The sequence below is a fragment of the Peromyscus maniculatus genome, chromosome 21, assembly GCF_049852395.1.
Source record: "Peromyscus maniculatus bairdii isolate BWxNUB_F1_BW_parent chromosome 21, HU_Pman_BW_mat_3.1, whole genome shotgun sequence".
Classification (NCBI taxonomy): Eukaryota; Metazoa; Chordata; class Mammalia; order Rodentia; family Cricetidae; genus Peromyscus; species Peromyscus maniculatus.
The window spans coordinates 24,919,474-24,943,417 of NC_134872.1; the positions used below are offsets into that span (position 1 = coordinate 24,919,474).

Below are 23,944 nucleotides of genomic sequence, written 5' to 3' on the forward strand. Positions count from 1 at the left end.
CTCTTCCCAAGGACCTGAGTTCGGATCCCAGAACCCACACCAGCCAGCTCGAGACCACTTTGTCATTCCAGCCCCAAAGGGACCTGACGACCTCTTCTGGATTCCACGGGCACCTGCACTCGAGTGTACAACTACACATACACAACATTCTTTAATGAAATAACGCTTAAAATCTACAAAATCACATTTAGTAAGCCTTTATTCATAATGTTCACTTTCATGACTATATATCATATTATATTTTTTTTTCAACTATACGGTTAGAAAAACATACACGAAGCATGGTTTTAGGGCAAGCCTTGGGTCTAGAGGAAGAGTCACGCTGGCCACTGGCCAATACAACAGCCAGCTCAGCAATTCCTACGTTGCAATCACCTGGGAGCTTTCAAAATCGGTGCTTGGCCCTACTCCCTGAGATTCTTGACTTAACTAGCTTTGTGTGAGGCCTGAGCATCGGGATTTTTTAAAAGCTCCCCAAATGATTTTAATGGGCAGTGAAGGTTGAAAACCACTGGGCTAACAGAATCCTCAACAGTAACAGGAATTTTCGGAATTGCCTACTTAGCCCTCTTCTCCCAACCGAGGCTTTTGTGTCTCTCAGAGGGTTTTGGCCACAAACCACTCCACCATGATTTGTATCCCATGAGGCTTTCAACGGAGTGTGAGATAGTACCCATTCCTTACATTTCCTCACGCGGTGAGAGCAGAGTATCTCAGCAAGAAATCCATCAGTCTAGAATCGGGTCCTGAAAACCATCCCCAGAGAAAAACCTGAACACTCGCTTATTTCTGACAATAAGAAATTTGTAGTCTCATGCCAGGCCCACATGTTTATATATTGTCTATGGCTGCCCTCATACTGTAGAGGCATCATAATTGCAACAGATTAGCTATCAAATCTGAAGCTATTCACTATCTGGGACCTATACAAAAAAATAATAATAATAATAAGATTGCCATCATTGGTCTACAGACATGGTCTAAAGGTTTCAAATTTCAGGCTATCTCCAGAGACTGCCAGAAGAGTCTATGAAGGATTGAGTCACATCTCAGGCAGTGTAAATGACCACAGCTTCAGAGATGAGGACTTTTTTTTTAATTCATTTCCCCAAGATAACCATGATTATTCCCTTACATCTACTAATGAGCAGGTGGATCGTGTTTATCCGTTTCTAACACCTGGCTGCCTATAAAATCAGTTTGAAAGTGGGGGAGAGGCCACATCTCAAAGCCAAGTTAAGTGTGCAGTCTATGAATTCACAGAGGAAAAGACGAGCTGTGATGGAAAGATAAAAACATTGGCAGTGGTACTAAATGTTGTGGGACACACTTATCACCTCAGCACCCAAAAGGCTGGCAAGGATGACAACAATGTTGGAGCAAGTAGGAAAATACCAGAGTCTGATATTAAAAAAAAAAAAAAAAAATCTAGGGATCAAACTGAGGAGAGGTGAGGGGGTACAGCCCCCCTGACGCCTACCCACAGCTCCTCTGAGAGCTCCCAGGTCTGGGGGACATCGTGGACATTCTGTTAAACTTGTCATCTGTGCTCCAGCTGGATTCTACGGTATTTTAGTCAACTAACTACTGGCTTTTCTTAGTCTTATTTTCGTTTTAAAAGTAGCTTCCTTTTTTTTTTTTTCTGAACTATTTGTTTCTCAAGAAACACTCCAGCCTAGCAACTTTCCCATGGGGGCAGTTTCCTGCCAGTCAAAGATTCAGAAGTTGAAAAAGTCACTTTATTAGATATCAACTCAGCTATTCTGAATCACCTTAAACTTTCAAACATTGTGGAGGCAAACTAACTTTATTTCTTCATCCTGCCATTAAAAATAACATCATTATACTTACTAAGCATTAAGCCTGTAAGTACTTCAAAAGGCATTTAATTTACTAACTTTTAAGATTATGTATTGCAATCAAAAATCTAATATTTGCTTAGGCAAATATTACTCTACAAGAACATTATGTGTGCACAGCATTGTCTGCAGAATTTCCTTTGAACCTGTGAGGTGAATGGTGGTATCGGGTCTATTGATGGGATAATCAGCAAGGGTACCCAGAGGAAGCTTATAACCCTTCTACTTTCCTTTCTGTTGCTGTGCTAACACTCTGACCAAAAACAACTCAGGGAGAAAAGGCTTTATTTGACTTATGGTCACGGTCCATCATTGATAGAAGAAGTTGGGTCGGGAACTCAAGCAAGAACTTGAAGCAGAATCCATGGAGGAATGCTGCCTGCTGGCTTGCTCTGTGACTGGCTCAGAGGCCCACGCTTAGCTAGCTTTTTTAGACAGCCCAGGACACCTGCCTACAAATGGTATGGCCCGTAATGGGTTGGGCCCTCCAATGTCAGTTAATAATCAAGACAAGCCCACCACAGACATGCCCACAGGCCAAATGTGATCTGGGCAATTCCTCAACAGGCTTTCCTCTCAAATGATGCTAGTTTATGTCAAATTGACAAAACTAAGACCCAATCATAACTAAATGACAGAGTTCATTCAATACGGTAATGATGATAATCATAAATAGTCATTTCTTTTTCTGAAAGATATAAAGGGCAATTCTGTTCTTGAAGACTAAGAACCCAAAGGTGGCAGAAGTCCTTCTCTGCTACCTAGAAGCCAATCAGGTCAATTTGTAGAAGAATGGGAAATGGACTCTTTGGACCTCTTGCTGCTATTTGTATAAACTGATATATGTGACTGCTTATATATATATATATATATATATATATATATATATATATACTGATGTATGTGACTGCTTTTATATATATATATATATATAAATTGATGTATGTGACTACTTAAATGCTTTCCTTTGTTTCTTTCTTTTTTCTCTTTCTCTCTTCCTTTGTTTGGGTTTGAGGCTCAGGGAAAAGAAAAAGGAATGTTGCTAAATTGACATACAGCCAAGTTCTCCCTAAAATGGCTGGGAGAAATTAAAAACCTAGTGTTTAGAGAAGCTGTCACTGTCACTGTTCATGTCTCTCCTTGTGGTGGTTTGAACGATAATGGCCCCCCTCCCCCGCCCCCGTGGGCTCATGGATTTGAATACTTGGTCCCTAGCTGGTAGAAATGTTTGGGAAGGGTTAGGGGGTGTGGCCTTGTTGGAAGAGGTGTGGCACTAGGGTGGGCTTTTGAGGTTTCAAAAGACTTGTGAGATTCTCAGTGTGTTTCTCTCTACCTCACCATTGGGGATCGAGATGTGAGCCCTCAGCTGTTCCTTTGCTCCGCCATCATGAACTCCAACCCTCTGAAACTAAGTCAAATTAAATGTTTTCTTTCACAAGTTACCTTGGTTATGGTGTTTTATCACAGAAATATAACAGTAACTAAAACACTCTTTTTCAGCATCTGATATGACTGCATTATCTATATATCCACTGCATAGCTCTACAAACACAGTCACCTCCCAAAGAAAGGATGGTGGAGGAGTTAAGAGCATGATATCACAAGATATACCGAACTAGCAGATCAATTTTTAAAGGTGAAATCATTTAATGAGCTGTGACTTCAGAAAGGGCCGGATGACCTGATTTTTCTATGTGTAGCATGTGGTAAGATTATTTAGGAAGGAATTCCCCTTCATGTACCAAGGCTGCAAAGCCACCTTAAACACTCAAGACTGGAACCTGGGCCAGCAATGAGCCTGAATAGACAAACTCTTTTTTTTAAGATTGTGTGTGTGTGTGTGTGTGTGTGTGTGTGTGTGTGTGTGTGTGTGTGTGTGTATGCTGTGAAGACAAGCAAAGACCATTGGATCCTCTGGAACTGGAGTTATAGACAGTTGTGAGCTTGCTGCTTCCATCTGGGAACTGAATTAAGGTCCTCTGCAAGAGCAGCAGGTGTTCTTAACCACTGAGACATCCCTCCAGCTCTGCAGGAAGCAACTAGCTTCTTAGATCCCTGCTACCATCTATACCTTAAAAATATCCTAGAATTTACCAGCATGGCTCAGATATCCATTTAAATCTTCCATTCTTTCATAAATTTATTGGTGTTTATCTAAAAAGTAGCAAAGCATTACACTTTGGCAGTGCCTTCAGACTTCACTCTTGTGAAGATCCTCATGCATATGTGACACTAATAAAATGTTTTGCTCATCTCACATTAATCATTTCTTATATTGACTGGTTTCCTAGATCCACCCAAAGAGCCCACATAACAACTCATGGGCAGATCTCACCCTGAGGATGGTGGTTGATTCTGCCCTCCCCAGGCCTCCTGGCCTGGGACCAACAATAATAGGACCAATTAATGATCATCTGCCAGAGGCCGAGGAGCTTCTCAAAAACCTGTAAGTTGTCCCTCAGTTTCCCCACCCCAGATAAAGTAAGATGTGACTAGGGCAACAAGAAGACGTGGGTGCGGATGGAGACTTAACAAAAGGAGGCAATGAGAAAGCGATAGCTTGGGGTGTTGTTGTCCTCTGAGCACTGGGCAAGACTGCACATCCAACATTCGCTTTCGCCATCATATTTGCTTTGATAAAAACAGTAGAAGTAACATATGTGACATTTGGATATGTCAAGGCTCCTTTTCATGGTTCATCCTGTCCTCTTCCCCGTGTCGACAATGAAGATGAACTCTGTCCTCATCTAGGTCTCTGAGTACTGGTCTTGTCCTCTTCCCCTTGTCAACAGTGAAAAGGAACTCTATCTAAGCCTAGATCCCAGAGTACTGGGATTGTCCTGTTCCCCTTGTTGACAGTGAAGAATAAGTCTGTCTAAGCCTAGGTCCCTGAGTACTGGTCTTGATCAGAGGCCCCGGCTAACTCACAATAAATCTGTATCTTCAACATGAAATGAATTTTTATTAAGCCTCTGAGATTGTAGGGTTGTCTCAGCAGAACCTTGCTTGTGCTGACTCATGCAGGAATCATAAGATATTCTTAGTCTTGACCAATGACTACTGTTATAGAATACAAAAAAGCTATCCCCAAGGGAACGCCCATGAAAATGCAGGTAGGGGGCTAGAAGATGGCTCAGTGGTTTAAGAGCACTTGTTGTTCTTACAAAGAGGATTTGGGTTCAGTTCCCAGCACCCACATGGTGGTCCATAACCACCCACAACTTCCATTATGGGGGGGTCTCATGTCCTTCTTCTGACCCCTGTAGGTAGCATGCACCCACATGACATAAATACATACATGCAGGCAAAACACTCATACATATAGATATAGATATGTAGATACTTAGGAGATGGTATGGAAGCAGAAATAGAACAGAGCCATGAGGTATACAAGAGTTAGTAATAAGAGCCAGAAAAATCATGTTCATTACTGTTGCTCTAATCCTATATTTACCTCTTAAAAACGTGGAATATATTTATATCATAAAATACATCTGAATTTTGCCAAAAAAAATCTTTATAATACTTTATAAAGGGATTGATTATTTTATTTTAAGAGATTTTGAGACTCTTCCTTTAACTCACATTCAACATGGATCTGACACACAGAAAATTATATTTTGTGGTAAATAAGATTATTGATGGACCCATTACCTAATGACTACAGCACGATCTAGCGTTTTATGTCCCCCTTCAGAGAGACAGCACAGAGGTGTAAACTCCTTGAAGCACAGTTCTGCATAAATAGACTTTCTGCGCTCTGCTGCCACATTCAGATCTGGAAAGTGATAAAATGCAGATGCCTGCAGTTGCAATCATAAAAACGTAATTGCTGAGAAAAAAATTATTTCTGACCCATTGGAGGAATTTATTGCAAAGGGATGCACTGTGTAAGTTATCACACTGAGAAAATGAAAGCGAATGATTGAAATATATCCCAGGCTGAGCCTCCCTGCAAAGTGATCTTGTGATTTACCTGTGCTCAAGAGAAAGGGGGGAAAAAAAGATTAAAGATAAATCAGGTTTGGTAGGGAAGATTCTGACTACTGTAAAAAGAGCAGAATAAAGATTTATGCATAAATGAATTAAGAACTTGGAGTGACAGCATAGTTAGTATTTATGACCAATTACTCCAAAAATTAAAATGTAGTTTTGATTTTGAATTATGTGCCAAGATAAGTAATTCCTGTGCAACCTCGTGAGCAAAAGAATTTGACATAAAGATAAACAATGAGGAAACGTGAGAACTTTTTAATGGGGCTACTAAACTGGTTACTTTAGTGTAGAGGAAATGTAGTTCCATTTAAACACATTTAGTATGATCAGTACTGTATCATCTACTTGTATGTACCATACTATTCAAACCAGGAACTCTATGGAAGAGCCTAGATAAAGACAGGACCTAAAAGTCTATTGGTAAAGAAATCAATAAGATTTGATATATATATATATATATATATATATATATATATATATATATATATATATGGATAGTATTAAGTTGTTTTAGGGAATTCTTACCATCTGTCAACATGAATGCACCTGGAGATTTTATCCTAAATAACGTTTCCATTATTACAGTAAATAATATCTACAGGTACAAAGGGAAAGTACACTACAATCTCACATAGATGAAATCACAGAATAGCATAAAGTAGTTGTTTTCAGGATCTTAGAGATGGGGGCTATGAGAAATGGGAATTTTGATCAAAGGATACAAATTTTCAGTCATATGATGATTTAAGTTCTGAGAATCTAATTTCTGAATAGCATAGTAACTATAGTTTAACAACACTTTTTAATATATTTGAAATTTAATGAAACAAATGTACAGTTTAGATACACTATAAATGTCTTTGCTACACAAATACAAAATAGTACTTATGGACAGTGATGAATATATTCATTAATTTGGCTATGGTGATCATTATATAAAGCACGTGTGTGTGTGTGTGTGTGTGTGTGTGTGTGTGTGTGTGTGTAATTCTATCAATTAAATGTTTTAAATAAAAACTAAACGTTCTGGGGAAAAATGATAGTATATCTAGCACAATGTTACCCAGGAGAAAAAAATCAGTCTTATTGTAACTTAAAGAAATTATTTGTGTGGACAAACGATATAGGACAAAATTGACAGATGAGGTGCTGGAAAGATGGCTCGATGGTTAATAGCACTTGCTGCTTTACAGAGGACCCAGATTTTGAGTCCCAGCACCCATCTTAGGTGGCTCACAACCACCAGCAATTCCAGCCCTAGGGGGTCCACCTTTTGTGGACCTGAAGGCATCTGCACACTCCTGGCTTACACACACACACACACACACACACACACACACACACACATACACACAGATATACATGTTTTTATATTTTATTAATATATATTTATAAAAATAAGTAATTTTTAAGTGACAGACTTTTAGAGGCCAAGCATAAAGTCCTATAAGGCCAGTTATTTTAAGATATTAATTATTAGACTTTAAAATACACTGGGATTTTACAAGGAAAACCCTATGATAATGAAAACCAAGTGTGTGTCCAGATAATTCTGTTGTGGCTAGGACTCTGCTTTATGAGAAAGTTCTTACACACAGTAGCTAGTCCATAAATTATTAATATTTGTAATTTCATATGAGTCGAATATTGCTAAGACCTATAAAAAAAATTTTCAACTGGGGCATTGGCAAAGTGATATGCTGAGCCTCTTTTAAGAAATCAATATACATTTGAAAGCCAACAATGAGCAAAAAAGATAAAGTTAACATTGCATTAGCATGTGACTGAGAACTATCACAAAACAGGCTCCGTGTTGCCTCCTTCCCTGATCCCATCTGCTGCTGTTCAGGGAAAGCATGCACCCAGGTGCCACATCAAAAGCGCCTCACATTAACATAATTGCACTTTTTAGGAGAGTTTTATTTTTTCCAATCAAATAAAATTCTTTCAGATCATTTTTGTCCTCTTAACTTTCTAGGTGGAATCAATACCATTTAGAGAGATGGTTATGGTAGCTTTAGCACATTCTAAGACACACACAGTTATGACCACTGTATCTTTTCATGTGAATTCCTATAGACTGATATATTGACCAAAACATCTACTAGTTTCTGTTTGTACATAAAGGGTAGTTTCTAATAGGATGTGACGCTGGCATTCTGGTGATGCCAGCACAGGAACCCCCAACTGAGGCAAAGGGATTGAGGTTAGCCTGGGCTACACGGGGCAACTCTGTCTCAAAAACCAAATAAAATGCAGTTTCTCCACAACCCCTTCTCCACTCATAACAATACGGCAGCATCCTTTATGACTATCAAGTTCTAAGTGACCAACTCCAATGTCACATTGTCATGGAAAAAAAATAAGCAGTGAAATTAAGTACTTACCTTTCAGCCACCTCCAAAGTAAAGGTCATTTTTCTACTCCCACCCCTTGTAAGTACATAGGAATTGTGAAGGTTAGTTTTTTGGTCAATTTGACTAACCCAAGGTCATTTGAGAAAAAGGGATCTCAATTAAGAAAATGCCTCCATCAGAAATTCCTGTAGGCAAGTCTTTGGGGACATTTTTTTGGTTAACAGTTGATGTGGGAGGACTCAGCTCACTATGGGTAGTGCCATCCCTGGGAAGGTGTTCCAGGGATGTTTAAGAGAGCAGACTGAGCAAGCCATGGGGAGCCAGGCGGTAAGCAGGATTTCTCCATGGTCTGTGCTTCAGTTCCTGTCCTGATTTTGCTTCCAGATGGACTGTAAACTATAAGATGAAATAAACCTTTTCTTCCTCACGTTGCTTTTAGTCACAGTATTCATCACAGCAGTAGAAAGCAAACTAAGACAGGAACAAAAGTTTTAGTTGTAAGAATTTGTTTAAGACCGTCCCTGTGGCTGGGCACAGCTCATACCTGTCAGCCTACTGCTGTGGGATGGTCTGTATGTCAAATTGCTCTGATTGGTCAATAAATAAAACAGATTGGCCAGTGGCCAGGCAGGAAGTAGATGGGACAAGGAGAGAGGAGAATTATGGGAAGCGAAAGGCTGAGGCAGAGAGACACTGCAGCCACCGCCAGGACAAGCAGCATATAAAGACGCCAGTAAGCCACCAGCCATGTGGCAAGGTATAGATTTATAGAAATGGGTTAATTTAAGCTATAAGAACAGTTAGCAAGAAGCCTGCCATGGCCATACAGTTTGTTAGCAAATACTTGGTTGGGTCTGAGCAGCTGTGGGACTGGTGGGTGACAAAGATTTGTCCTGACTGTGGGCAAGGCAGGAAAACTCTAGCAACAGCCTACCACCAGAAGGGCTTAAGGCGAGAGGATCATGCAATGGAGGCTAGCCTGGGATACTTAGTGAATTCATGTTCATTCTCGGTTCCAGGGTGTAAGGCCCTAGCTTAAATCCACCCCTATAAAAACTTGGTGATAAATATGAGATCATACCTCACCCACTTACTGAATATTTTTAGCAACTAATCCTAAGGAAATAACCCATGTACATAAAGATGTTCAGCATGGAAATGTTTACTCTCATTTTAGACAGGATCTCTTGTTTCCCAGGCTGGCCTCTAATTTGCTGTTTAGGTAAGGGTGAACTTGAACTTGATCTTCCTGATTCCACCACCTGAGTGTTCTGGTTGCCAGGGGGTTGCCACTGTGTTCTGTTTATGAGGTGCTCTGGATCAAACCCAAGGCAAGCATTACTCTATGAACTGAGCTACATCCCCGGTCAGCAGTGTTTGTAATAGCCCAAAAAAGCTGAAAACTTAAACATCCAAAAATGTTTGGATGAGTGGCTACTTTAAATAAAAGCTGTCATGAAGCTATATGATATGTAACTAAGCCGCAATTTTGTTGAATTATTCTTATAAAGGATGGAGTTTGACAATATGGCTCAGAGGTTAAGAGTACTTGCTGCTCTTCCAGAGGACATAGGCTCAATTCTCAGCACTAACATAAAGGCTCACAACCATTTGTAACTCCAATCCCAGGGGATCACCCTCTTCTGTCCTCTAAGGACACCAGGCATGAACATGGTACACTGCCATATAAGCAGACAAAATAGCTTTGAACATAAATAAATCTCAAACTTTTTAATGGAAAAATTTAGTTGCAGATATATTTTAGTGGTTAGAGTGCCTGCCTAAAATATTGATGAACTTGTGTTCAGTACCCAATACAACAAAAAAGGGAGAGAATGGACTTATCGAAATACCATTGTAAGTAAGATACAATCTATATATACAGCATTTTCTCCACTTTATGTATATATGTACGTATGTGTGTGCTTGGTGGTTAGTTTTCATTGTCAGCTTGACATGAACTAGAATCACTGTGAGGAAGATCTCTGACGATGCCTTTGGAGGATTATCTTGATTATGTTGGGTGGGAAGACCCATCCTGAATGTGAGCAGGTACAATTTCATGGGCTGGGCTCTGAACTGAATGAAAAGGAGAGAGCCAGCTGAGCACTGGCAGGCGAGCATCAATCCATTGCTCTCTGCTCTTGACTGTGGATGCAATGTGACCAGTACTGTCAAGCTCCTCATAGTGGTTGGATAAGAATGGCCCCCATAGGTTCACATATGTGAATGCTTAGTCACCAGGAAACGGCACTATATGAAAGGATTAGAAGGATTAGAGGTGCAGCCTTGTTGAAGGAAGTGTGTCAATGAGGGTGGGCCTTGAGGTTTCAAAAGCCCATGCCAAGCTAATGTCTCTCTTTCTCTGCCTTGGATCAGTATGTAGGTCTCAAGTACTGCTCTAGCACCATGCTTTCCATGATGAGACTGGACTAAACTTCTGAAACTAGAAGCAATCCCCCTGGAGCAAGCTTTGTTGTTGGCCACCAGCTCACAAATAATGACACAGGGACTTCTTATAATTATTGAAAGCTTGGCCTTAGCTTAGGCTTGTCCCACTAGCTCTTATAACTTAAATCAACCCATTTATATAATCTATGTTTTGCCTCATTGTTTTTTAACCTTTCTTTTATTCTGTATGTTCGACATATTCTGTACGTCCCTCCATGTCTTGTTGGCATCTCACATGTGTTTTGATTCTCTCCTCCTCTTCCTCTCTCTGTGCCCGGAAGTCCCACCTATACCTCTGGCCTAGCTATTGGCCTTTCAGCTTTTTATTATACCAATCACCTCAATACATTTTCACACAGTGTACAAATATCCCACAACACCTCCAATGAAATGTTTTCTTTTGTAAGAGTTGCCATGGTCATGGTATCTCTTCACAGCAATAGAACACTGACTAAGATTCCTACCGCTCTCACTTGCTTGCCAAGATGAACTGCAACCTATAAGCTGAATAAAGTTGCTTTAGTCATGGTATTTTAATCACAGAAATAAAAAATAAAAATAGTATTTTTCAATATATATTCCTATATATATTCAATGTAGACATATATATGTGCATATATATACACATATTCAATATAGATATATGTATATGTTGCTTAGGCTACCTCATCCTCCCAAATAGGCAGTGTGGAAGGCCTGCACTATCCACTGAGTTTATATTCTCTATATTATAGTTCTAAAAAAATTACCTACTATTTTACTGTCTTAGAAGGAAATATAATACTATTTGTCTCTTCGTAGTAAATTGAATGTGTTTTAATTTTCTTTACCCTGCTCCAGGGAGATTCTAATTTTTTAATGAATTTTGTCAGAAAAAAAACAAAATTAAAGTCAGACATAATAATGCCCCTGGAAAAGAGAAGCAGGAGCACACTGAGTTTGAATTTAACCTGGGAGAGAGAAAGAGAGATGATAGGTAAGTAGGTAGATGATAGATAGATATGAAGATGGTAGGTAGATGATAGATAGATAGATAGATAGATAGATAGATAGATAGATAGATAGATAGATAGATAGATAGATGATAGGTAATTTTTGTCTCTCAACATGAAAGCATTCACTGAATGGCTTAAGTAGTGTTAATTTCAGGTTTTAGTGCCTTTTAGACAGCAACAATTAATATAAAACTCAGCTATCACCAGTAAGAAATGTTTTAAATTGCCTTCCCAGTAGTAGGTCTCAGTTTGTGCTCAGTGAAAACATGTCCTGTGTCTGTCCTCAGAGCTGTCCCACCATGCATCCCACAGAAAAGACAAGGACACTTTTGAATAATCGGACATAAGGTCACTGTAGTTTTTCACCCAAGTAAACCTTGAGAATTCAGTGTTTTTAGAAGAAGGGATCTGGGTGCATGATGTAAGGTAGGCCAAAGGGGGAGTTTTGCTTTATCAGTTTTGGTGTTAAAGGCAAAATATTTGGTTCTATATCAATGTATAGATTCCTTCAAATTCTTCATCAAGAAAATCAAATACTCAGTGTGAGTGGGATGGGGATAAGAAATGGTAATGGGGTGAATATGATCAAAATATGTCTTATATATGTATAAAATGACATAATGAAACCCATTTTGTACATAATTTATGCTAATAAAAACATTTTTAAAAAAATTAAAAATCCAATACATAAAATCAGGTCTTACTTGATGACTAAGTCAGAGAATCCTTATTCATATGATCAAATGATTATTTCATGGAAGACTATCACAGAATTCCTTTAAATAGCTGCTTTTCTCCCACATTTTGATATTTTAATTACAGTTTACTTTGTGACAAATGAGATACCATGTCTCTTAGGTCAAATCACTGAAATCCTCTACATAATAAAGATGGTTCGAGCCGGGCGGTGGTGGCGCACGCCTTTAATCCCAGCACTTGGGAGGCAGAGGCAGGCGGATCTCTGTGAGTTCGAGGCCAGCCTGGGCTACCAAGTGAGTTCCAGGAAAGGCACAAAGCTACACAGAGAAACCCTGCTTCGAAAAACCAAAAAAAAAAAAAAATTAAAAAATAAATAAATAAATAAAGATGGTTCAATTATATTAACTTGCCTCCATTTTCATGACTATAAGCAAGATAATTTTTATGTAGCGGTGCTTTACAAAGTATACATACATCTGGAGTCAGGGAGACGGTTCAGCAGGTAGTCACTCACCACACAAGCCTGACAGCCAGGAGAGAAGTGACTCCACAGGTGCCCATTCACACTCATCGTGTGCACACATGCACACATATATAAAATGATAATAAAAATATTAATTATATACACCTCTTTTTTTGTTTTTTTGAGATGGAATTTCTCTGTGTAACAGTTCCGGCTGTCCTAGGACTCACTTTGTAGACCTCAAACTCACAGAAATCCACCTGCCTCTACCTCCTGAGTTCTGGGATTAAAGGCATGCGCCACCACTGCTCGGGATACATACACCTCTTGACATTATGATGCACACATATAATCCCAGCACCAAGGAAGATGAGGCAAAGGAGTCATGGGTTAGAGGCTACTCTGATCTCATAGACCCTATTTCAAATGTGTGTGTGTGTGTGTGTGTGTGTGTGTGTGTGTGTGTGTGTGTGTGTTAATATTGCAGTTAGTGCCAAAAAAAGAATCTGAGGGAAAACTTTCAGAATTATATTATTAATATCAAATACATACTTTTATTTTTAATACCAGCTTATTTGGAAGGATTAAGACAAGGTCTCCATGTGTAGACCTGACTGGCATTGAACTCACAGAGATTTATTGCCTGCCTCTGCCTCCTAGGTGCTGGGATTGAAAGTATGCACCACCACACCCAGCTAATACCAGTTCAAATAAAGGATAATTTTATGTGATGTATTCATTCCTATTTAGAACCAAATCTGCCCTTCGCTCCTGGCTACTCCCGCCATTTTAAATTCTGGGAAGACACGGTGGTTGCGCACTGCAGTACCCGAAGTTCCCGTACCTGGATTATCAGAGGCTCCAGCAGCTTCTCAACCGTGACTGTCTGGATCTGCAGATCCCGAATGTCCATATTCAGAGTGGTTGGTGTCTCTGCCGACATGGTGCCTGTACACGCAAAAAAAAAAAACACATGCTTATCAGCAAGGAGAAATTTTTCCCAAGCAGACGGTCCCTGATCATCATGAAGTGAGACTTCTGTTCGGCACTTCTTTTCAGTCCTCCGGAGCTCAAGGTGCCAAATCCACCATCGGAGAAGCAAGAGGCTCCCGAGCTGTTCACTGTTCTCGTGTTGCCTGGGCTCAAACGGATGCTGGTAAGTTCACAACCGGCTTTCAAACTTACCAAACGGGTTTCCTTCTGGTCAGCAGTCTTGGTTGAAAGCTATTGCCGACCTCTTGACCCTTATCTGACAGTAGACAGGTCATCTGACTTCCATGAACTAACTCATGATGCTCAGGCACTCGGTAGGTTCGCCCGTTCTTGTCAAGACTTAGATGAGAAGCCTGAAGACATGTGATGTGTGTCTATGTGTTTCCAAGGTTGCTTATTTTGAGATTTTTGATTGTAAAAGGAGGTTGGGGCAATTTTCTTTCTCAGATAGAAAAGAAACTAATAAGAATCTGGATAGCTATTAGAGAAAGGGAGAAGGCCATGGGAAAGCAGCGACATTTGAACAGGATGTAGTAGTTTGAATGAGGAATGTCCCCCACAGTCTCAGACATTTGAACACTTGCCCCTCACCCCCCCCCCCCCGGCCCCGTTACTGGCACTGTTTGGGAAGGTTTAGGAAGTGTGACCTTGCTAGAGGAACAGTGTCACTAGGGCCGGCTTTGAGAGCTTAAAGCCTCACCCTACGGCCAGCCCACTCTTCCTGCTTTGGGCTTGTGGTTGAAGAAGCCAGCTCTCAGCTTTCTGCTCCTATCCACCATGCCAGAGCTCGCTGCCATGTTCCCTGCCGTTCTGGACACTTCAAGCTCTAGAACCATAAGCCCATATAAACTCTTCCTTCTATGAACTACCATGGCCATAACGACTTATCACAGCAACAGAACAGAAGAATAACTGGGCTGGGCGGCGGTGGCGCTCGCCTTTAATCCCAGCACTCGGGAGGCAGAGGCAGGCGGATCTCTGTGAGTTTGAGGCCAGCCTGGTCTACAGAGTGAGATCCAGGACAGCCAAAGCTACACAGAGAAACCCTGTCTCAGAAAAAAAGAAAAAAGAAAAAAGAAAAAACTAAGACCAAGGACTGGCATGATGGCTAGGACTGGCAAGCTTGAGTTCAATCCTCAGAACCATGCAAAGGCAGAAAGGGAAAACTAACTCCACGGGGTTGTTCTCTGATCTCCACACTCACCACACGCACACATCCCACTGACCATAACACATTAAATAATTTAAGATAAGGTCAAGATTAAAAATGAAAAAAATGTAGACATTGGCCTCTGACCACCAAACACACCTGTACCTGCACATGCACATTCACATTCACATGTACACACACACAGACACATGCACGCACGCGTGAGATTTTATATAAGAAACCATATATTCACATATTTCACATAATCATGATTGGCATTTCATGACATATTGAAACTGACCCTGAAACTAATGTGTCAGCCATGAAGATTATTAGCTGAATTACTAGATCCACAAATCTGTATTAACCTTTACCCTGTCAGTTATCACTCAGCAAGTATTTACTCAGAGTCCACAGAGACAAAGAAAATATATGTCTTTCCTATGTCAACTTAACCTACTTTTAAAAAATTTAAAAAAGGAAGTTGGAGAAATGGCTGAGCAGTTAAGAGCACTGACTGCTCTTTCAGAGAACCTGGGTTCAGTTCCCAGCACCCACATGGCAGCTCACAACCATCTGTAACTCCAAACCCAGGAGATCTGACCTCTCTTCTGACCTCTGTGGGCACCTCAACACACATGGTACACAGACATACACTCAGGCACACATACATACACATAAAATTAAGATAAATATTTTTAAAATAACAAAAGAAAAACGTATAACCCACAGAAATATGAATCTATCAATAGAAAACCTTCTTATTTAGCATCTACCTACTCTCCCCCAAAGTTTCCCACAGCTTCAGGCTTAGTGAACTGCCTCTCCCCCCACCCCCACAAAAAAAAAAAAAAAAAAAACTAACAATCCCTCTGAAACCATGAGGGGAAAAAAAAGAAAGCATGATGATTGCTCTGGTTTTTCTGGTTAGTAGTTTTTAACAATAAGGGTGAGTAATTACTCTCTTTTTAATTTATTAATTGGCTATAGACAGGTAGCTAGGTGGACCAGTCCAGATTTATATGATAACAATCTTTCCAAGGCTCTTCTTAGTCTCAATAATCCTAAGAGACTGAGTTATTCTCTTTCCTATATGTGTTCTCACCCCTAAGAGACACATCAGAACTGTAAGGTGGAGTCCATGTGCCTGCCCATCCCTCCAGGGAAAGTCTCCTCCCACTCACCCCCAGACTTTCCCCTTCCCCTGGCCTGGTTCCATCAAACCAGCACCCGTTTCCTTGTCAATCTGCCCCGCCCTACTGGGTCCATCCCAGGGATCCATAAATGTGCTACTGTATCTATTCAAAGGTACCCATGGCCCCCATGTCATGAAGACTGCTGTCTAAGCGGTGAACCTGATAGAGAAAGAGAGATGAGACAGAGACGTCCTATAAGTAAGAATCATATATATGGGTTCCCAACTTTATATCATAATTTTCACATTAATGACAAAATTTGTTTAAACAAAAATAGAATCAAATGCTGTAGAGTCCAGAGGTCATAAACCTCACTGCTCTTCAGATGTCATCCCACATGGATACTCTCTATATTTTCTTTTCTTTGTTTTTTTATGTTGTTGTTGTTGTTGTTGTTGTTGTTGTTGTTGTTTGTCCAGACAGGGTTTCTCTATAGCTTTGAAAACTGTCCTGGAACTCACTCTGTACACCAGGCCAGCCTCGAACTCACAGAGATCCACCTGCCTCTGCCTCTTCGGTGCTGGGATTAATGACGTGCACCCCCATCTCCCGGCTCTTTTTTTTTTTTTAATTGTTTTGTTTTGTTTTTGGTTTGGGGTTTTTCTTTGTTGTTTGGTTTTTGTTTTTTTTTTGTTGTTGTTGTTGTTGTCTTGTTTTTTGTTGTTGTTGTTGTTGTTGTTGTTGTTGTTGTTGTTGTTTTGAGAGAAGGTCTTGCTATGTGGCCCTGGCTTTCCTGGAACTCTCTGGCCTTGATCTCATAGAGATCTGCCTGCTTGTGCCTATGAAGTGCTGGGATTAAAGGTGTGCACCACCACTCATAGCTCTACAAATACATGTTGACACATACACATAAATAAATTGTAATAAAACTATAATGGCTAGAAATCATAGCAGCTGTGGTTACCTGCACAAGATTGTGCCTGTCAACATTTCATCATGGATGTGGGAAGGGTTCATAATGCCCCAACCCTCCCTGTTGGCAGTTAATGGTTGCTGGGGATGGGGCATCCTTTTCTTTAGTGGTATAGTTATTCATGTGATGCCCACACTCCAGTAAATAACGATGCTCATGCAAGCAACCCCAATTAAACTCAGTGGGTCACGTGCACACAAAGACATGAGAGTAGGTGGGGGAAGAAGGGTTTGGGGGAGAGATAAAAAGAGGGTGAGAGGTGGGAATGTAATGGGAAAGGTGAAAAATCACTGATATTTTTGTATACATGTATGAAACTGTCAAAAATATTTTAAACGTATATCTGAGGTAGTCTTGAGAATAACAGAAATTTTCTGAAAGGCTCTCCTCAGTGACTTAGCATCATATTTATACATAATCTAAATACTGAAGTTCAAATGTGCTTATAATCAAAACATGGTTATAATACTTCTATTCTTTCGTGTGTCTTCAGTGAAGTTTAATATTTAAAAAACAATGATAATTATACTGAAAGTCTCAAAGGAACCAATTATGACAAACTTAATAATTGATAAAAGCATTTAAGTACAACCATATGCTCTGAGGTTTTCTATACTATCAAAGGCACCAGGACACACTATTCACTTCCTAGACACTATCAAAACATTGTATAGTCAACATAAGAAATTTAAATACACAACCTGAAGTGGAAGGAAAATGATACTTTATAAATCGAGTGGGATGCTCTAGGGTTCCTCCTGTAGTTTTCAAAATAACTACAATATATTATATATTATCTACTTACATTAAATGTTGACAGTTTTATATAAAAAACACCAGCATAGCTGACTGCAGAGACAGAGCAAGTTTTCTGAAACATAGCACTTTTCTGGATAGTTCTCTTATTGAACATAATCCAAACAGCCCGCTTGGGGCTCCCTCCCCACTTCAAGGCAATCAAGCGTGTCCTTGTTCTCGGTCTATGCTGAACTCCATCACAAGTCACTTACAAGGACTACTTTCCCTTTACTTCTTGTTCGGTTTTGGTTTTGGGACAGGGTCTCACCCAGTCAAAAGCTCAGACTGGCCTAGAAGTCACTATATAGCTCAGGCTAGCTTCAACCCTCCTGCCTCAGCCTCCCAAGTTCTAGGATTACAATCATGAGCCATCATGCCTGGCCCTCCTTATGTTTTTTGTTTGTTTGTTTTTTGAAACAGGATTTCTCTGTGTAGCCTTGGCTGTCCTGAAACTCACTCTATAGACCAGAGTGACCTCAAATTCATAACGATACATTTGTCTCTGCTTCCCAAGTGCTGGAATTGAAGGCGTACACCACCACCCAGCCCTCCTTTATTTTTTAAAAGCCAGTTTGGCTTAGAAATAATTATTCAGGTTGTATTGGGTAATGTAGATAGAGATGGATGGATGAATGGATGGATGGATGGATGGATGGATGGAGAGAAAGAGAGAGAGAGAGAGAGAGAGAGAGAGAGAGAGAGAGAGAGAGAGAGACAGAAAGAAAGAAAAAGAAAGGAAGGAAGGAAGGAAGGAAGGAAGGAAGGAAGGAAGGAAGGAAGGAGAGAGAGAGAGAGAGAGAGAGAGAGAGAAAGAAAGAAAGAAAGAAAGAAAGAAAGAAAGAAAGAAAGAAAGAAAGAAAGAAAGAAAGAAAGATAGAAAGATAGAAAGAAAGAAAGATAGAAAGAAAGAAAGAAATCACAAGTGTATCAATAGTAGTGTGCATTACTGTTAGGTGATTGTGATATAGTCATAATGGCCTTTCAGTTTAGACTGTGACTATCATATGTCTCTCTTCTTTTCACTGTAAAATTTCCCTTTTAAAGGTAAAAGCACAATCTCTTTTCTCAGATGTTTTTTCAAAATATAGAAGATATTCTTTGAAAAAAAAAGAATCCTAGCACTACTGACAAGGTTTTCTCTTAATGCACCATCACACGGGATAGTTTGGGTTTGAGTTTTGTTGTTGTTGTTTTGTTTTTTGTTTTCAAGACAGGGTTTCTCTGTATAGTTTTGGTGCCTGTCCTGGATCTCACTCTGTAGCCCAGGCTGGCCTCAAACTCACAGAGATCCGCCTGGCTCTGCCTCCCTGAGTGCTGGGATTAAAGGCGTGCACCACCACCGCCTAGCTTGAGTTTGTTTTCAATCATTCTACCTGTCATTTTCTTTCCTTATAACAAAGACATATCAAAATTGACAAAATAGTACCATGGTGGTCTACTTTTATGTGTAACAGGGTTTGAATAGGAATATGCCCTCATAGATGCACATGTTTGAATGCTTGGTCCACTGGGAGTTGCACTATTGGGAGGTGTGGTCTTGCTGGAGTAGGTGTGCCACTGTAGGGGCGGGCTTTGAAGTCTCAGAAGCTCAAGTCAGTTTTTCCTTCTGCTGCCTGCAGATCGAGATGTAGACCTCTCAGCTCCTTCTCCAGCATCCTGTCTGCCTGCATGCTGCCATGTTTCCCACCATGATGATAATGGACTAAACCTCTAAAACTATAATCCAGGCCCAATTAAAGGTTTTCCTTTATAAGAATTTGATGTGTTCATGGTGTCTCTTCATGCAAAAAACATCGAAGACAGAAGTTGGTACCAGGAGTGGGGTATTGCTATGAGGGGCCTGACGTGCTTTTGTTTGGAGGAATGTGAACTTTGGGAGTATGGATTAGAAAAGCAGTTGAATGCTTTTCTAATTAAGTGGGGCTTAATGGGCCTTGCTAGTAGGAGCATGGAAGACAGTGGTGCTGAGGGTGATTGGAGCTGTGGGGGCCTGGCTCAAGAAGTTTCAGAGGAGAAAATTTTTAATATGTGGCCTAGAGATCGTTGTTGTGATATTTTGAAGAATGTAGCTAACTTTTTTCCCTTGTCTGAAAAGTTTGCCTGAGACTAAATTGAAGAGTTTTAGAATACTTCCACTGGCAGAGGAAATCTCAAAATAGTCTAGTATTGACTGTGCCATATGGTTATTAACATTCACTCTTATGAAGATCTATAATGATAAGGAGCAAGCTGAGCAGGAGAAAATGCAAAATGTTCAATTTGAGGAGAAAAAGGACACCAGAAAGTAGAATGAAGCTAAATCCTGTGTTCAAGGAGATGAACAGATTAAAGGAAAACCTGATATTAAATGTATTAAAGGGAGTAAAGACCTAGGGGCAAGATCCTACTCAGCTAAGCTTCCAACTTATGAAAAGGAATTAAACAACAGCTTGGGTCCAGGTATGGTGGTAGTGGAACATGCTTTTAATCCCAGCATTCAGGAGATAGAGGCCCACAGATCTCTGAGTTCAAGACCAACATGTTCTACAGAGCAAATTCCAGGACAGCCAAGCTTAGGCAGCAAAGGAAACCATGGAAAACAGAAAGTTGATGAAAATGTAATTGAACAAGGGGGCCATGTTCCAGCCCTAGCAAGCAACAGAACTTGGCAGCTTTGGCCACATGATTCTGGCTTTAGCGTCAAGGATGCAAGAAAGGGGTTATGGAATCTCCCTCCATGACTAAGGAAATCTACTAACATCAGGCATGTGGCAAGGGTGTCCCTACATGGAAATCCAGGGAGGCCATTGTGTGAAGCTATGCAAGTGAAGCTTGGAGAACAAGATGTTAGAGGTGCCAGAGCCACAGGATACCTGCAGAGGAGAGCTGCTAACAGGGAGTAGAACCAGCCCAAGAGAAAGAAGTGTGTTGTAGTCAACAGAACTAAATAGAGTTGGGGATCTGAAGAGCATTTTGACATCAGACATGGAGATGCAGAGTTTAGAGTTTGCCCAGTTGCTTTTTGGTCTTGGTTTAGTCCAGTATTTCCTCACTATGCTCCTTTCCCTACCTTTTGGAATGGTAATGTATATCCTGTGCCATTACATGTTGGAAGTATGTGATCTGCTTCTTGATTTTTCTTTTACAGGGGATTGCAGTTAAGTTGCATGAATCTCAGGAGAGACTGTGAACTTTGGACTTTTAAACATTGTTGAGACTGTGACAGAATATGGAGACTTTTGAAGCTGGCCTGAATGCATTTCTACTTTATGTTATGTTTACAAGCCTATGGGGGCCTGGGAGTGGAATGCAGTGATGTGAATAGGAACGGCCCCCATAGACTCCTGTGTTTGAATGCTTGGCCCACAGGGAGCTGTGGCCTTGTTGGAGGAGGTGTGTCACTGTGGGAGGTGGGCTTTGAGGTCTCAGAAGCTTGTTAGTTTTTCCTTCTGCTACCTGTAGATCAAGATGTAGGACTCTAAGCTCCTTCTCCAGCACCATATCTGCCTGCATGCTGCCATGTCCTGCCAAGATGATTATGGACTAAACCGCTGAAACTGTAAGCGAGGCCCAATTAACTGTTTTCCTTTGTAAGAGTTGCCAAGGTCATAGTATCTCTTCACAGAAACAAAACCCTAAGACAATGTGTATGAATGTTTGGCCTACATGCCTATATGTACACCACCTGTGTGCCTGGTGTCTACAGAGGTCAGAAGATGGCACTGGATCCCCTGGAACTGGCTTAACTGGCATTCACTGATAGTTGTAAGCCACCACATGAGTGCTAGAAACAGAACCTGGTTCTTTAGGAGAGGAACAAATGCTCTTAACCACTAAGAAGCAAGCTGAGCAGGAGAAAATACAAAACGTACAACTTGAGAAAAAGGGCACCATCTCCCATAATGATATATTTCAATGTGTACCCAGAGTCACTCTATACAATAAAATATGTCTTTTGCTGTATAATATTACAGTCTTATCACATGCATTGTTCAGTAAAGGTTTTACCTACTAACCTGCTTATGACAGGCACTTGCTACATAAAAATCAAAATTGTTGCCAGGCAGTGGTGGCACACGCCTTTAATCCCAGCACTCGGGAGGCAGAGGCAGGAGGATCTCTGTGAGTTCAAGGCCAGCGTGGGCTACAGAGTGAGTTCCAGGAAAGGCTCCAAAGCTACACAGAGACATCCTGTTTAAAAAAAAAAAAAATCAAAATTGTTGAGCGGGAGAGATAGCTCAGTAGTTAAGAATGCATATTTCTTTTTCAGACAACCACAGTTCAATTCCCAGGACTCATATCAGGCAGTGCAAAACTCCTGTAACTTCAGGGAATCTGATGCCTCTAGCCTCCATGGGTGAGCACATGTGTGCAGACACACAATTAAAAATGAAATAGTTAAGAACACTAGCTACTCTTACAAAGGAGCCGGGTTTGGTTCCCAGCACCCACATGGTGCTCACAACTGTCTGTAAGTCCAGTTCTAGGGATCTGATTCAGTTTTCTTATCTCCTAGGGCACCAGATATGGTTCACATATGTACATACAGGCAAAGCACACACATAAAATAAAGATTTTTATGGAATCAATATTCCTTTGGGGAGAAAAAAGGAATCAAGGCTGCTGACATTTGTTTTTCATCTCAGGGACAAAGATGAAGGACGCCACTGTCAACTAAAATAAGAATGGACTGAGCCTTCATAAAACTTTAAAAATGTGTCTTTACTGAAGAATCCACAATGGGCTTCCAAAGCTACATTGAACACTAGAAACTGGAAGCAAAGGGGAAAGAATGGAGAGAGGAAAATTATGCACAACATGTATAGAATGTTTTTAGCCACGAGATAAAATATAAAGCTAATTAAATCAAGGTATCTTCTAAGACCATATTCATGTATTTAATTCACATTAGGCATAGAAGATTATTCAGAAGTTTACTTTTCCATGACAAAATTATATAATAATAAACTGAGTCCTTGAAGAACCTTGGCTATACATAATTACTATTCTATGAATAAGTACTGTTTCTTATAAAAGTCTTTCTGATCTTCGGTATCTGTCCCATTCAGTAATCCTGACTGATTGGAAATCGGAGCTGGAAGTGGAGAAGGCTGCAGAAGTTTGCAAATGAAGCTAGGGAAAGGTCAAAGTCTGTCCAGCTGTGACTAGCCTCTTACAGAAACATGACAACGGGAGTCCAGAGGAAGGATCTGCCAGACTATAAGTGTCACATTCTAAAGCACTAGAGTTTTATAATCTATAAAATATTAAGAATTAGGGAGGACCTCCAAACACTCAGGAAAACCTCCTACCTCCAGCCATCATTTCAACAATATTCTAGGCTTGGATGAATAGAAATAATGAGGGGCTTACTATACCATTTAACGAGGGTGTTTGCTTTTATAAAGGTCTTCTTGAGGTTGATTTGAAATCTACCACTTTTTAACTCTTACCCAACAGACATAGTTTTATAAAGTGGGAGAAGTGTAGATTTGATGACAGACAGACCAGGGCCAAATTCCAGTTTTCAGAATCTTAGGCAAGAGAACAAATCTCTTGACAGAAGTAATAGATCTCTCTGGCAACCATACTCGGGACAAGGCAAACCCCACCCGATCCTTCCCTATCTTTTTTTCCACAAAATGTCTCAATTTTCACTTTATCACCCTGCTTGAAATTAAGTTTCAATTACTTTAAAATTGTTGAACACTCATTTTTAAATGCAGTGAAGTGTGGTGGGTCGTGAGGGGCACAAGTGTGTCCTGCATCAGTATGAGCAAGCTCCCGGGTCACCACCTAATACCCTGAGCGCGTCTCTATTATGGTACACCCCACACTGTTTTAGTCATGGCCCTGGCAACAACAGGGAAGGATATTCGAAGATCACATTCCTATCGGCATTCCAGCCCTCCACGCTCCCACCAGAATTGCTAATTTCATTCTGTCCAGCCCTCCACGCTCCCACCAGAATTGCTCATTTCATTCTGCCCACCACACTCTGGGGATTCTCTAGCCCACAGCTCCCAACTCTCTTAAAAGCCAGCTTCAAAGTCAGCAGGGCGTAGCTTCGAGGGAGGCTTGGTCTGTGGTGCTGG

General features: G+C 40.5%; 1 protein-coding gene across 7 annotated transcripts in view; it reads right to left on the reverse strand.

Annotated features, from left to right (window-relative positions):
• Ctnna3 (catenin alpha 3) overlaps positions 1-23,944 on the reverse strand; it is a 1,515,753-nt gene that overhangs the window by 1,435,458 nt on the left and 56,351 nt on the right. For all 7 annotated transcript variants that reach the window (XM_042266693.2, XM_042266694.2, XM_076557108.1 and 4 more), the window contains one exon: positions 13,665-13,768. In XM_042266693.2, the coding sequence (XP_042122627.1) occupies positions 13,665-13,763 (99 nt within the window). In that variant the 5' untranslated portion in view covers positions 13,764-13,768. Of the gene's footprint in view, positions 1-13,664; positions 13,769-23,944 lie in introns of those variants that run through there.